Here is a 16,374-nt window from a genome sequence, read left to right on the forward strand (position 1 = left end):
TACCTGATATGTAGCATGTGCTCCTATTCTTACGAAATCCCTTTGTTAGTTCACTTTAAATCTAATTCTTTATGATTTCATTTGAGATTTTCTTGGCAAAAGTACTCGAGTGGTTAGTCATTTTCTTCTCTAGTTCATCTACATATTAGGAAACTGAGGCAAACAGGGTTAAGTTACTTGCCCAGAGACACACAGCTAGTAAGTATTTGAGTCACATTTGAACTCAGAAAGATGAGAGATCCTGACTCCAGGCGCAGCACTTTTTCCACTGTGCCTCCTAGCTTTCCCCACCAGTTTCCTGCCAGTCTTTTAATATTCAGCGTGGTATATGTACTACATTAGACACCAGGTCAGAATCAAATTGATACCACTTGCTACCTACACCTCTATGGGTAAATAACTTCTACTTTTTGAGCCTTAGTTTCCAGTCTGCAAAAAGAGAAAACTTCACACCCTCCAACTCTAAAGGCAACTTCCATTAGTAAGCCTACCTCTTCCTCTTGCTTGATAAGGACCTTTCCTCTCAGACTCATTGGTTCTTCTCTGATGAATTTATTTTTGAATATTATATGTTTTTGATACTTGAGTTTGTGCTATGTCCTCATTAGATCCAAGACTTAACACTTTCTAGTTCAACATCAGTTTATGGATAAGGGCCCAAGAAATCTAAATTATTTGTCCCTGGTCACATAGATAATATGGAAGAAAGATCTGAACCAGGTCCTCTGACCTAAGAGATACATTGAAAGCTCTGAGCAACATGAAGACAAGGGTTCATATTCTTCCTAAAATCTTTGTTAATATTCCCAACACCAGGCACAGTATTCTGCACATAGTAGGCACTTAATAAATGTTTGTTGCTGTTATATAGCTGTTTCTTTAGTATTATCAGGTAGTTCAGAAGTCAACAAACTTTTATTAAGCACATAGAACAATGTGAAGCACATAGCAGACATGTGAATGCTTTTTGATTAACCACTATGTGCCAGGCACAATGCTAAGTGCTGGGGATACAAAAAAAAATGCAAAATACAGTCCCTGATCTACAAAAAGCTCAAATCTAAGCGAGGAAACAACATTGAATAACTATGTACAATTGTTAGTATAAGATAAATTGGAGATAATCAAGAAAGAGAAAAACTAGCCTTAAAGAAGACTATTAAAGCCTTCTCTTTTTAGAAGGTGGGATTTTATATGACACTTGAAGGAAACCAGGGAAGGTAGAACATGGCAAAGAGGGAGAAGGAGAATCCCAGGCCTAGAACAGCCAGTAAAATACAGTTTAGTAGATTGAATGAACAGAGCTTCCTAAAACAGCAAGCAAGCCAGGATCAATGGGAGACAACCCAAACAGAGTCTTAGAGCTTGGAAAAGATCTCGGAAGTCTTCCAGTTCAACCATATAATTTTATAGATGGAAAAAATGCCATTTCAAGAGTCATATATATAAGCAAGTGAACAAATAAGGACTAGAGCTAAGTCCCCTCTCTTGTCAGTCTTCTTTTCACTTCATCTCACTCCTTCCTTTAATGCATATAATCCATTTGATTCCTCTAATTTACAGTAATATTGTACTGAAAACTATGTGGATTACCTTGGGTAAGGCCCCCTAAACATGAAAGCCTTTGTTGCTATGAATGCCTTTGGCTAGGGTTTCTTTGGCTTTCAGGCATAATTACCCCAAATGAGAAGAAAAAAATTAAGTACTCCTAGGAACAAAAGAGTGACCTTCTGCGTTAAAGATAAATCTATTAAGGAATTTTTTGAGTCAACACATCTGGGCAAACAGAATCCAAAGAGATGAATCCTTTTGTGGATGGGCTGCCTCCACGGATCAGCTTTGCTAAGAAAGGAATTTACTTAGAATGAATATGTATCTAAGTATAAATTTTAAAAGCTATAGGTAAATAGACACTTTTCAAAACAATTGTTAACATTTGATAAGTTCTTTAAAACCCTTTAGTAAAATGGTATGAAAATTAAAGCAAACCTATCACTTAACATAATAAATTAATAATTAAAAACAATTAAAAGCAATAAACATAAGGATAAAAAGCAATCACTTGTCCATTGCTGGCAGATTTGAAAAGTAGTAATATCAATTTGGAAGGCTATCTGGTTATAGAAATTAAAGTTGTAAAAATTTATCTTTTAACCCAATTATACAACTTCAGGGCATATACTTTGGGAATGTTATGGAAGGCAAAAGCTATTTGTTAAAAGAATTTTGTAGCAATATTGTTTGAAATGGCCAAAAACTAGTTTCAACTTGATTGTCTAATAATAGGAAAGTAATTGAGTAGATTCTTGTGTATTCATATAAAGGAATACTATAATGAAGTAACAGTATAAAAGTATGAAAATATGTAATATGAAGATATTCTTATGAAAAGATATGAGGAAAGTAGGAGAGCATAAGTACAACTGGACAAAGTGAAGGTGAATGAGAATAGATAAAGATGATGATGAATGCACAAATAAATGAAAGAATGAACCAATGAATGAATGAAAGAAAATCAATCACTATGCTCCAGGTATAGGTACTGTGCTAAATACTAGAGATAAATATAAATAAGCAAGGAGCTTAAATTCTTGTACTCGAGGAGTACAAATTCTAATATGGAAAGATATCATTTTAAAAGGAGATAGAAAATGATATGGGGAGTGGGAAAGAAATACCTAAGATGTCTGGTGGCCTGGTTTTGGAATTTGGGAGTGCCAGGCACAGAATTTGAGTTTTAGTGTCAACTGAATGAGAAAGATGGCAAGAGTTACAGGTGGCTTAGTTTGGAAATGGTCAGTTAAGAATATGGTGGCTTATTCTAGGCAAGTTAAGGCTCTATCTCAACTAATCAAAATTTAGAGGTAATGAGACGTAGTAACATTTCATTAACTGAAATTCATTTATTTACATGTAAATGGAATGAAAACATTTAATTTTAATTAGTGTTAAATTTTTTATGTTAATGTTAAATTAATGTTAAAATTTATAATCTTTTAAATAAAAAAACTAAAAGTGAGTTTCCAATGTTTCTTGATTTTAAATTTAACATAAATTAATAGCTGGGGGACCCTAGGTATAGAATGTTAAAACATAAAATAGGAACCAGAGTATAAGGAACTTTATAACATAGAATATTAGACTTATAGAATGTTAGCAATTTAAAGCAGTGGTATTAACTCAAAAGAAACAAATCACTAAGAGCAGCATATAGGCTTAACTACAAATTAACTTAACCTGTGTTGTATTTTTAAAATTTATTTTGCTAAACATTTTCCAGTTCTATTTTCATCTGGTTCCGACTAAGACATTTTAAGAGCCTCAAATTCGATAACTTTTGATGGGAAGCACCACAAATCAATTTGAGATTATCAGGGTCTGATATCTTAACTTTTTTGGTTTGTGTCATTGACCCATGTGGCCAAATGGAGAACCCTATCGATCTCTTATTAGAATAATGTTTTTTAAATGTATAAAACAAAATAGATTACAAAGGAAACCAGCTATATTGAAATGCAGTTATTGAACTTTTAAAAACAAGTTCATAGACCCCAAAGTAAGAAACCCTGTTCTAATTCGATCCCCCTGCTGGACTGAAATTTCATCTGGGCTTTGTCAAGAGTCTTTTTTTTTTCCCCCACAAAAGATCTTTGAGGGTTTTCAGTTGCTGGTACTTGGAATGTGGAGGCTACAGAAAAGAATGAACATTGGAGTCTCTCAGAGATCCAGCATTGAAGCTATTTTTGTTTGGAGGGTGAACAATAGTATAATTAAGACTTTAACTAACAAGTATCTTTAGATGGAATCTAAGCAAGAACTCCTTATTAAGAATTCTGCTCTGCAGTAGGACTTTAGTTTTTTTTGTTTGTTTGTTTTGTTTTGTTTTGTTTTTATTTTTGTTTTTCTACTGAAGGTAGAGAGAGAGCAAAGCTAAGGAATTCTCTTTAAGGTATATTAAGATTGAGATGTCTACAAGTTATTCAGATAATGTTGTTTAGTAGTGATATGAAGACAGAAAATAGGAATTCATAAGAGATGAGAGATGCTTATATAGATTTAAGAATAATGGTCATTAGTACCTGACAACTGATAAAATCATCAACAGAAAGAATCTAGGTAGAGAGGAAAAGAGAAGAGAAAAAAGAGAGCAGAACAGAATCAGCTTATGAAAGTTCTTACATGTTCATTTTAAGATTGGACATTTTTGTCACATAGGAAAGATGTCCATTTAAGGCTTTTGAACATGGCATGATCAGACATATGCATTTGGGGAAAAAATTTAGCAGTTATATAAAAGATAGATTGGAGAGGGGAGAGATTGCTAGACTGGAAGCAGGAAAACTAGTTAGGAGGTTATTCTCATAATTTGAGAGAAAACACCAAATAGGAGCTGTATGAAACCCAAGTCTCCTAGATTGATACCCACTGATCTTTCGACCACAAATATATATATATATATATATATATATATATATATATATATATATATATATATATATATATATATATATATATATATATATATATATATATATATATATATATATATATATATATCTTTTCTATTGTATCAAGTTAGTGAGCTGTCTTTATGGTACTCTATTCCTAAAATAAGATGCTAATCAATAAAGGGCAGAGGGGAAAGCAGACTCTTCCTAACATATTTGACCTTAAAAGTGGATTGAGTCTTTACTTGGAAGCAGGAGACTTAGGAGACTTAGATTCTAGTTTTTGTTGTGACAATTATCATTGCATCTCAAATTTGACAGAATACTTAGAGCCCACCTATTCCAAGTGATGCTTGAACAGGAATGTACAAGATTCCTCGGCACCATTTGAAAGTCCCACTGATTAAAAACTATCATTTGAAAAATACTTATGATTCAGAAAATTTTCTTTACATCTGTAAACATTGCTTATGATTTTTCCTTCTGGAAACAAGAATAGCAAGTCATATCCTTCTTCTGGGTGCTAGCCCTCTGAAAATGAAGACAGCTCTCATGTCTTCCTGAGAACTGTTTTTCTCAATAAATATTGGGCTAGAATAAGGGTTAGGGTTATGGTGAGCATTTAGTGTAAGGGTTAGGGTTCTCAATCATTCAATAAATCTTATCCAAACTTACCATATACTTAGCAAGGGAGGTATAAATATAAAAATGAAACAATCTCTCCTTTGAGAAGCTTACAGCCCAGCTGAAGGAAACAGCATAAGTAGATAGGGAGGGAGGGAGGGAAGGAGGGAGGGAGGGGGAGAGAGAGAGAGAGAATGAGAGAGAGAGAGAATGAGAGAATGAGAGAATGAGAGAATGAAAATGAATTAGATACAAGAAAATTTCGGTGGGAAGGTACTTATATTTGGGGATATCAGTAAAATTTTTATGTAATTAGCAGGGTTTCAACTAAGACTTAAAGGAAATCATAGATTCAAAGAGTGAAAGAAAGTCTTTCAGAAATGGTGGATGGCCAATGTTTACATAGAGTAAGATAGGTGAAGCACTTTGTCTGGCTAACAATAGCATTGAGGAAGGACATATATAAGTTAGTTGGGCTTAAACTGTGAAATCCTTGAACCCTAAGCAAAGGAGTTTATTTTTTCATTTTAGAGATAATAAAGAACCACTTGAAGGGATTTTTTTTTGTTGTTGTTGTTGTTTGTGTACTTTTTTGAGAAGGGAAGTAACATGGTTCAATCTATAAATTCACTTTGGCAGTGCCAGATGGAATGTAATGGGGAGAGGCTTGAGATAGAGTCTCCAATTAGTAGTCTCTTGCTGTAGTCCAGGAGAAAGATGATTGAGAACATGAATTTGGGGTGATGGTTATTACATGAATGAACAGAAAGGGAGAGATGCAAGCTTTGACAACTGATTGGCTATATGAGTGAGAGTGAATTGTCAATGATGATATTGAGGTGGTATAATATATTTGAAGGCTAATATACCTTCAAAGAAATAGGAAAATTTGAAAGATGGATAGGTTTGTGGGGAATAATAAAAATGTATTGTCTTTAGTTACAGCTCTCAATCACACTTTCTCCTGGACTGCAGTAATAGAGAGACACAGAGGCAATAAGAAGCACAGAGACACAGAGAGACAGAGAGAAGAGGTACAGGATAGAACTTTGGGAGGACAATCACAATTACAGGGCATGATATAGATGATAATCCAGGAAACCTTATGGAAAAATATTTAATCTCTTTGATCCCATTTCTTCCACTGTAAAATGGAAGTAATAATCTTTTGTGCTACTTACCACACAGGATTCTTGTGAAAAATACCCTTTGTAAATCTTGAAGTGATACAAATTATTTCTGTTATCATTGTTCTAAATCAGTGCCTATGATTTATTTTTTGTCTATATGATGTCTATCGATGATGTCTATATTTGTCTATAGATGCAACTCACTTGTAATTTTTAGAGAATCATTATTTTTATTATTATAATTTTCACTTTCTTTTATTTCTACAGGTTGCAAAAATGTCCACTATGATCTAGTATTTATCTTGGATACTTCCTCCAGCGTGGGCAAAGATGACTTTGAGAAAGTTCGGCAGTGGGTGGCCAACCTGGTAGAGACCTTTGAGATTGGGCCAGATAGGACTCGAGTAGGTGTGGTTCGTTATAGTGACCGTACCATCACTGAATTTGAACTTGGGAAGTATTGGACTCAAGAAGAAGTCAAAACAGCTGCCCGGAACATTGATTATCATGGTGGCAATACCAATACTGGTGATGCTCTTCGCTACATAACCACATACAGCTTTTCCAAAGAGGCCGGTGGCAGACCAAGTGACAGAGTCATTAAGAAGGTCGCTATCCTCTTGACTGATGGAAGGAGTCAAGATATTGTTTTGGATGCAGCTACAGCTGCTCACAATGCTGGAATCAGGATCTTTGCTGTTGGTGTTGGGGAAGCACTGAAGGAAGAGCTTGATGAAATTGCCTCTGAGCCTAAGTCAGCCCATGTATTCCATGTCTCAGATTTTAATGCCATTGATAAGATCCGAGGGAAGTTGAGACGCCGCCTTTGTGAAAGTAAGTAGAACATTTCTTTGCTTTATCTGTATCTTGTGAAATATTACTCCTTCTGATTTAACTCACCAGAAAGATCTGTTAAGCTCTTATTATATTCAAAGTTCTATGTTCATTGCTGGGGGATAGAAAATTTATATGAAATACAGTCCCTGCCATCATGGAGTTTACACTTCAGGAGAAAAATGAGAAGTCAAGAGAATAAGAGAATAAGGATTTAAGCCATTTGTCTGTTTATATATTGCTAGTGTGATCATATACAGAACACAAATCACTGGTCTCAATTTTCTTATCTGAAAACCAGTGTTTTAGGCTAGGCAAAGTACTAACTAGGGCAGAATGAACAGTTTTGTCCCAGGACATCAACATTTAGAGGGCCCTGACAGTATCTACTTTGTCCAAGAGTAGACAAGCCCAGGAAGCTTTCATGCTTCTCTAGAAGTGGCTAGCTATTCATTAGCATAGAAATATTACCATTTTTGTTGGGAGTGTTCCCTTCCTACTATGGTAACAATGCACAAGTGCACAAGTCCTTCCTAACCATAAAACAACTCTTTTTGCTTCAAGGACAGAAATCACTAGTCATAGATTCTGGAATTATGTTATTTCTAAGGTTTCTTTCAACTCTAAATCATATTAGAAGAAACAATAAATCACGTTTTTAATGTTCTGTGCATTTTTTAGTGTTGTGTGATGGTTTTCAAAGCCTTGAAGCTAGTTTTATGATCTTAAGTTTACAAGTTCAAAGTAGACTTGCCCACAGTCACATAGCTAATTAGTAGCAGTTATAGTATTCAGTTTGCTCCTCTACAAAAAAATTTACAAAGATAAAGTGATATTAAAGTCTGTGGATGACAGGAACTGAAGCAGCATTAATTATTTCAAGTTTTGTCAAAAGTCAAAAGTGTTTGATTTGTATACCTATTTTATATACCTATATACCTAGGGTCACATAAAAATTTCTTGTGTGGAAAGGTTTAAGAAGCCCTTGAATGTCACTTCCCATAACCTGGCTTTAATTTCTGTTTACAAAACTCATGGTTAAACAAGGTGATTTTTTTGAGTCTGTGATAAGTATCTACTCATTTTCTAATTCTTCACTACCACAAAAAAAGCAGCTACAATTTTTGTACATGTGGGTCATTTTCCCTCTTTTAGCAGATGATCTTGAAGATGCTTGAAGCTCTAAAAATCTCTCACAATTCTAGCTCACATATTAGAGATGAATTTGACTAGTTCTCATATTCAGAAATCCACATTAAAATGTATGCATGTTATTTAAGAGCTCTACATATTGCTATTCTCAGGCAAATTAATTAATATCTGCCCAGAAAAAAAACAAAAGACAAACAACACTACTAGAGGCATAGAGAAAAGATACCTGAGGTGGATAAGGTTTATTAGTAAGAGGGAAAGGTCTATAACATGGGCTACTACCTGAATAAGATAGTGTGGCATTATCCTGAGACTCTTAGCAGCCAACGGATATCTTGAGTATACTAGGTAGCTGAGGAATAGCCTGAATGGGAGAAGACTTGGAATTATAAAATTGGAAGTAGACCTTAAAGACAGATTTCTATTAATTTAATACAGTTGAATAAATATCTACTTTAGAGATAACATGGTATAGGAAGGAGAAAGGTCTGGCCTCTGAAACAAGTTATCTTGGGTTCAGGTCTGTTGAATTTGGCAAATAATTTAATTTGTTTTAGGTAATTCCTCAAGATTGCAAAAGAAGGTGTTAACCTGCAATTGTGGAGTGGAATTTTTGACCAAGGAGTTTCTTTTATCATTGGAATCACAAGTCTAGTGTTTAGCACCCAAAATGTTTATATATTATTTATATCCAGTGCAGTCCTTAAGAGCATATGGTCTAATGGGAAAGAAAATTTATATTTAAGATACAGCTATTGTTTCTTAAACTTCCTTGAATCCCACCAGATTGTCCAGGAAAAATTCTGTTCTTACAAATAGGCACATCTGGTATAGATACATATGTTATGGGAATTTTTGATTTCTTCTTATTCCTTCTATATATTTTGGTTAACATTCACCTGACCGAGACCTATGCCATGGGATATAAAAAAAATTTTAGATGAGAATATTTCTCAGTAAAAAACCAGGAGAAGAATCTCAACTATTCCTGACTCCTTGGTTACACATAAATTTTCCTTCTTAATCAGCCAATTTGTGAATTCTTTAAATGTAGTTTAATCTGTAATCTGATTTAGTTTACCTATAGAGTTCATTTTGTTTCCTCAAGGGATGTATGATATTATGATGGTTTCACTAAGTTTGTTCAACTTTTATGCCTTTAAATGATACATGGGATAATGGAACTACTTTTTTAACTTTTATGAGAGTGTATATAAGAATATAATATGTAAAGGATTTTTTTTTCCATCACCCTGACATAATTTTGCCTTAAGGAAACTTTGTCAGAATTGTTATGAAGGTTCAAGTTTTCTCTGAAGCCTCAAACTAAAATTGACATGATAATATAATCTAAGGTTTCATTTTCCTAGTTTCTTCATTGTGGTAAACATAGGTTTAACAGCAATGAATTACATATTGTAGGAATACGGTCAAAATAATTCTCCAATAATACACAGAAAGGATATGTGACCAGTTTTGTCTTGCTTTTCTCTGAAAATTACTATCCCCCTCTGTATTCTAGACCAGATACACTGAGGTAGTAGGGATCTTTGTTGTTGCTGTTTTAGAGAAAGTATGGCATATTTAACAAAGAGATAATTTGAAATCAGGAGACCTATTGTAACAATCTAGAGCTGTGGAATCCAGAAAAGTCATTTAACTTTTCCGGACCTCAGTTTCTTAATTTGTAAAATATCACCCGATTAGGGATTTTTAAATCCATAACTTGTTGATGTGAGACTAAAACCCATCTATCTTTAGCAGCTAGGTCTTAGAGAGGCTCAGATAACGTTATGTGACTTCATCCATAGTCATGTAATAGATATGAGAAGCAGAATTTGAACAAAGGTATTTCTAATTCCAGAACCATTACTATATTCTCTAGACCACTTTTGAGCTCATGCACTAGCATGAATAGAGTGTTTTATTTAGAGTCAAGAAGATCTGACTTCAAATTATTTCTCAGACAACTATAGTGATGTAATGCTGGGCAAATCACTTCATCCTTGATTTCCTTAATTTCCTCTTATGTAAAATGGCAATAATAATAGCACCTACCTCTTAGGGTTGGTAAGATCAAATGAGATATTTGTAAAGTACTTTGTAAACCATAAAGCACTATATAAATGTTTACTATTATTATTATTGTATAAGTGCTATTACTTTCATTGCTTTATTGTACAATCTCATTAGGTTGCTTTGGAAAAGCTACTTTAAATACCTTAAAGGACTACAGAAATAAGCCTTGTTAATATTGAGGGCTTCTTCCCTCAGTTTTGAAAAACAGAACTTGTAGATGCTGAAACCTGATCCTAATGGCAATTATATGAAGTGAAACTTTCTTTGATCTCTCCTTGGGAGTACTTTCTCCTTTGTTTCACCCAGTTAAATGATTTTATCTAGTGGTAAATTCTACAGGCCAACAGTGCCTGGGATAGCAGTTGTCTCTCAGTCAATTCAGATTTGCTTTCCAGTGAATGCAATGCCCCATGGGTTTTAGGGATTAAGGATCAGTGCCCCTTAGTCTTTGGTTGCAGTTGAGTTAACCACACCTGTAGGCTGTCTTGTGGTGGTATGAACATTTTTAAAGTTTATAATTGTTAAAAACAAAACAAAACAAAAAACCCTCTGATATGTGGACTTTCCCAACAGCTAAAAATACCCTCCACCTTCTAACTTGAGTATGTTCATTGTTGGGTTGAGGTAGCTTTCCTCCTACCCTATATCTGTAGAGAATTCCCAACATCATTATACCTTTTTAGCTATTGATCTTTCAGATCAAAATTTTTGTCGATTGTTTCCCTGAGAAAGCCCAGCTTTGATTTCCAAATTGTGGCTCATTTCTCAGGAGTCTCTAACTTTATTTCATTATTAGACATCAGCATTGCTGGCCAATAGATTAGTCAATAAGTGAGGGCTGGTGTTACTGAGCTAAAGGAACCTTACATGTAGTCAGCACTCAATAATTATTGAATTGAATTAGCAACTTAGCTCTGATTCAAAGAGCTAAGACCAACCCTGTTTTTGGACAGTGTAGCCATAGAAATACATACAAATTGGCACATTCACACCCTGGTTGTAGCAAATACTATAGCATAGGGGTTATAGAAGCCTGTTCATGAACTACAATAAATATTGGATTTGGATTCAGAGAATTAAATGGTCATCATTCTTCTATTTAGCTTTTAAAACTCTTCACAATCCAGCCCTAACCTAGCTTTTTAACTTTCCTTTTTGTACTCTTAAATACAAGAAGATTAACCCTGCTGTTTCTTTTATACAGCACCTTGTCTCCTATCTCTGGACCTTTGAACTTTCTGTATCACATCCCTAGGTTGTACTCCCACCTTTGCTTCTGAGAACTTCTTTCCTTCAGAATTTGATTAAAATGACACCTTCAATATGAACAGTCTTCATCTCTAATGTTAGTGTTCTCCCTACCAAAATTATCCTGTAATTACTTTCAGTATCTGCTATATACACATTGCCTTCCCTGCTGAATGGAAGCACAGTGACTTTTATTTTTATTTTATTTTTATCCCTAGCAGCTAGCACAGTGTCTTGGCACATATTAGGTACTTAATATTTTTGATTGATGAAACTAAGTTAAATTTTTGATTCATCTGTTTACTGCCTGTATGAATGAGTGAAAAAGAAAAGCATTAAGTAATTACTGTTTGTCAATCTCTTAGCTAAGAACTTGCTTTTTTATGCAGATGACTCCCAAATCTATTCATTTAGCCCTAACTGTAGTGTAGTGGAGAAGGTCAATCTTGGAGATAGGGAGACTTTGGTCAAGCATTTCCTCTTGACAAATGGGAGCTTTAGGACCACAGGCAAGGCATTTAATCACTTGACATAGCAAGAAACTCTAAAATAATGCTTCAAGACAAGTTTCAGACAAGTTAACTAATCTTTGTGAATAGTGAGAATATTTATAATGGGAGTTGCCCATATTAATGAATTCTCAGGTCCTGGTCCCCACTCCAAACTCATCTTATTTCCTATCCCACCACAAATCATTCCCTTATATACTAGCCTCCAACTGACTACTGGACATTATCATCTGAATATACAATTGGCATCTTAAATTTAATGTTGAAGGTCATCTAAAACCTTCAGTTTCTCTAAATTTTTCATTTCTTTTGATGATAGCAATCTCCTTCCAGGAAAATGGGTTTAGAACTTTGGTGTAATCATAGTTTCTAACTACCCTATTGTTCTTATCTATTTAGTTCTTAATTTTTCTTCTTGACTTCTCTACTTAAATAGGGAGAATCAAAGACTGACCATGCCTGGAGTCTTTTCCTCTTTTTCTTTTTATAATGTCCTCATTCTCATTAGTATATTCTATCACAATACTATTTATATCAGTTACAAGCTTTCTTGCCCTATAGTTCTGAGAGTGGGGCAGATTTGCTGTAAACTGTATTTTTAATAGAGCTCTATCCAAAAGAATTCCAGTGGCTAAATGACCATTGCCAACAATATAAAATGCCTCCTAGATGCTCTTCCAATTTATAGGCTCTTTTCATTCCAATTTATTTCACATGCATTCCAGATTAATTTTCATAATGCACAAGTATTCTGATTGTTAATTCTCAAAATGAGAAATTTTTTCAGTGGCTCCCAATTACCTACAGGATAAAATACAGATTTCTCACTTAAGTATACAGTCGGACTCCAATTTGCCTGTTCATCCTTATATACCTTTGCTTTTTCTTAAACAAATCCTTTAGTTTAGCTTGTCCCTTTACTAGCCTATGAATTTTCCTTATCTCCATCTCTAATCCATTGCTCAGGCTACCTCACCACACACCTCTTACCAAGTGAGTCTCCTCCTGAACGCTCATTGGTCAGAGATACTTAATATTTTACATTTCCTTGAGGCTTACAACATCCTGGGGAAAGGTAACTTTTCAGTTAAGCATTTTCTGTTCATGATTTCTGAGGAAATGAATTTTAAATGTCTGTGGAAATTTAACCCTAGTTCGTCTCTCACAGAGTCGACAAATATTTGTCAAAAATGGTATTGTTAAAATACTAAAAGAGATACAGAGATGTGAGAAATAGTCTGTACTCAAGGAGTTAAGAGAAGACAAACCTTATGAAGACTGGGGAGAATCTTGGATGCAAAGAGGAGGGATTCTGGATTGGCTCTAGACATAGGGAAAAACTGAAGATTTATGAGAAAGAAAATAGAGGGAAGAAAGCCAGATTAATCTGTTAGCTTTGTGTTGGATGTGGTACGACTGGGAGAAACAAAGCAGGAAATCAGTGGGACATTCCAAATTCATTGCTTCTTTCATTCAAATTTTATTGAATCATATCAAACAGGGCAAAAGTTACCTTACAACAAAGAAAGGTGGAACAGAATAGGAATTTATTTTAAATCTTAAAACAGAATATTAGTACTAGAAGGGATCTCAGAACATTGAATGGGACAATTCAAAATGTTAGAACATCAAACAGAATTCCAAGCCAGAAGGAAGCTTAGAACATATCATTTAAGATCATAGAATATTAGTGCTTGAAATGATGATGAAGATCATTTAGTCTTTTAGAAATGAAGAATCTGAGGTTCAGAGAAGTGAAACAATCTTCTCATAGTAATACCAGCTAGCCAGCCCATAAACTTGGGAATCCATAATGCTTTCTTTTCTAATATATGTCTACAACATCAGTTCATTGGTTCCTGATGGTGCAGTAGATAGGATGCTAGCTTAGAATTGGAAGACCTGAATTCAAAGCCAGCCTCAGATATTTACTATGTGGCCTTGAGAAAATCATTTAATCTCAGTATATTTCAATTTCCTTGGCTATAAAATGAGGATAATAATAATACCTATGTCTTTGGATTGTTTGATCCTTGGATCAAAAAGACCATATTTATAAAATGGAACAATGCCTAACATAGACTAAGTGAGGTAATAATTGTAAAGTACTTAGCATAATGCCCAGTGCATAGTAGTCACTATATAAATACTAGTTAGTATTATTATTATTTTCTAGGCATAAATAAGAACTTATTGCAATAATTTTATCCCATAGGAACTGAAAAAAAATTAGCAAATAAGGCTAAAATGGAGCTCTTGGGAAGTATGTTTTTCTCTGTGGTTGAAGGGTTTCTTTAGGGTTGATGCTGGCATGGGAATTCTAAGCTTCCAGAGTGAAATGAGCAGAACCAGAAGATCACTATACACTTCAACAACAATACTGTATGAAGATGTATTCTGATGGAAGTGGATATCTTCAACATAAAGAAGATCCAACTCACTTCCAGCTGATCAATGATGGACAGAAACAACTACACCCAGAGAAGGAACACTGGGAAGCGAATGTAAAATATTAGCACTACTGTCTATCTACCCAGGTTACTTATACCTTCGGAATCTAATACTTAATGTGCAACAAGAAAATTGGATTTACACACATATATTGTATCTAGATTATACTGTAACATATGTAAAATGTATGGGATTGCCTGTCATCTAGGGGAGGGAATAGAGGGAGGGAGGGGAAAATCTGGAAAAATGAATACAAGGGATAATGTTATAAAAAATTACTCATGCATATATACTGTCAAAAATTGTATAATTATAAAATTAATAAAATAAAAAAAAATTTAAAAAGGAATTCTAAGCTTCCAGATGAATACAGGCATCAGAGACCTCCCTCTAAGAACACATCTCCTAACATCCCTCTCTGACTAGTCTACCTCTTTTTTATCCCACTTCCCTAAGCTATTTCCAGCAAATGCCTTCTTGAGGATTGCCAAAAATCCTTTTATGAACATGTATCTTCAAACTTGTGGCCACAAAAGTGACACACCCAGCCATTCACTATGGGTGGATCCAAGGGCCAAAGTGGAATGTAAATGATAAAAAATAATAATAAAACAGAAAACATAGTTTAAAAAGAACCACTTAGATGTCTGTGGTTTTGTACTTAGGAAAATACACTAAATCAAAGATAAGAGTGGTGGTATTTTTATTCTCCATCTGGAGATCAATGGTACTTTCTGCTGGGTGTAACCTAGTAGAACCATACCCTGGTAAAAGTCTAAATTATACTCATGTAGTTTGATATGTATCCTCCAAAATCCTATAAAGCCATCTATTGCATTTATTCATTCAAACTTTTAAAAACTCTGTGTTTTAGATGCTAATTGGGAAACAGGATAATCGAAACACATTTCTAACCCTCAAAGAATTAATAGTCTGCTAAAGAAATGACTCATGAATCCAGATAAATATAAACATATATAATATATAATAATATATTATATAATATTATATATAGTATGTTATGCATGTTATATAATTTCTATATCACTATATATGTTACTATATACATTATATATGTATGTTCTCAATTAACAGTTGGATAACTGAGGCATATTGTAAAGAAAATTCTTCTGGATATCAAAAGTCTTAGGTTCCAGTCAGAGCTTTGCCAGTCACTGGCTATATGGCATTGACACTTCATTTTCCCTGATCTAATCCTCAGATTCCTTGTCTTTAAAAATAAAGATTTTAGTCTAGGTGACCTATTCCATATTTCCATTTTTATGACTTTATGGATCAAAAAGGTGAAGACTCTTGTTCTGAGGTGGCAATGTGCATGGTACAGTACAGCTAAGTCAACACACATTACTAATTACCTACTGTCTGGTAGGCACAGTGCTAAATGTTGGGACTTTAAAGGGTTGTCATAATCTAGGAGCTTCTAGTAGGGGCAGTAATAATATTCTTGTTTCACAAAGTAGGAAAATAGCAGATGGAATTGGTCCTAGACATATTGTTAGATATGGTCCATGTATCTTTGGGGTAGACTTCATCTACTCATTGAACATTATTATTTTATTATATTTATATTATAATATGCATAGTATGCATATAATGTATAATATTATCTAATAAGAGATTCTTGTCAAAGGATGAGAAACAAAAAATTTCAGTATCTGTAGTTTTTCCTAAAGGTCTTGGTTACAGATTTCTTGGCCTTTCTATAACACCTTATTAGACCATATCCAGTTTGCAAGAGTATATTTTAGGAATATTACATCAATTTGAAGATTATCCAGAAAAATACTATTAGGATGATAAAAGCATTGGCATCCCTAGTTATTGAGAATATATTGAAAGATTGGGTAATGTTTAGTATGGAGAGGAGCTTACACAGAA

At 34.1% G+C, this 16,374-nt stretch overlaps 1 protein-coding gene across 1 annotated transcript in view; it reads left to right on the plus strand.

Annotated features, from left to right (window-relative positions):
* COL22A1 (collagen type XXII alpha 1 chain) overlaps positions 1-16,374 on the plus strand; it is a 578,696-nt gene that overhangs the window by 44,743 nt on the left and 517,579 nt on the right. The window contains exon 3 of the mRNA XM_074264749.1: positions 6,470-7,036. Coding sequence (XP_074120850.1) covers positions 6,470-7,036 — 567 coding nt within the window. The remainder of the gene's footprint in view (positions 1-6,469; positions 7,037-16,374) is intronic.

This window comes from Sminthopsis crassicaudata, chromosome 1 (genome assembly GCF_048593235.1).
Source record: "Sminthopsis crassicaudata isolate SCR6 chromosome 1, ASM4859323v1, whole genome shotgun sequence".
NCBI lineage: Eukaryota > Metazoa > Chordata > Mammalia > Dasyuromorphia > Dasyuridae > Sminthopsis > Sminthopsis crassicaudata.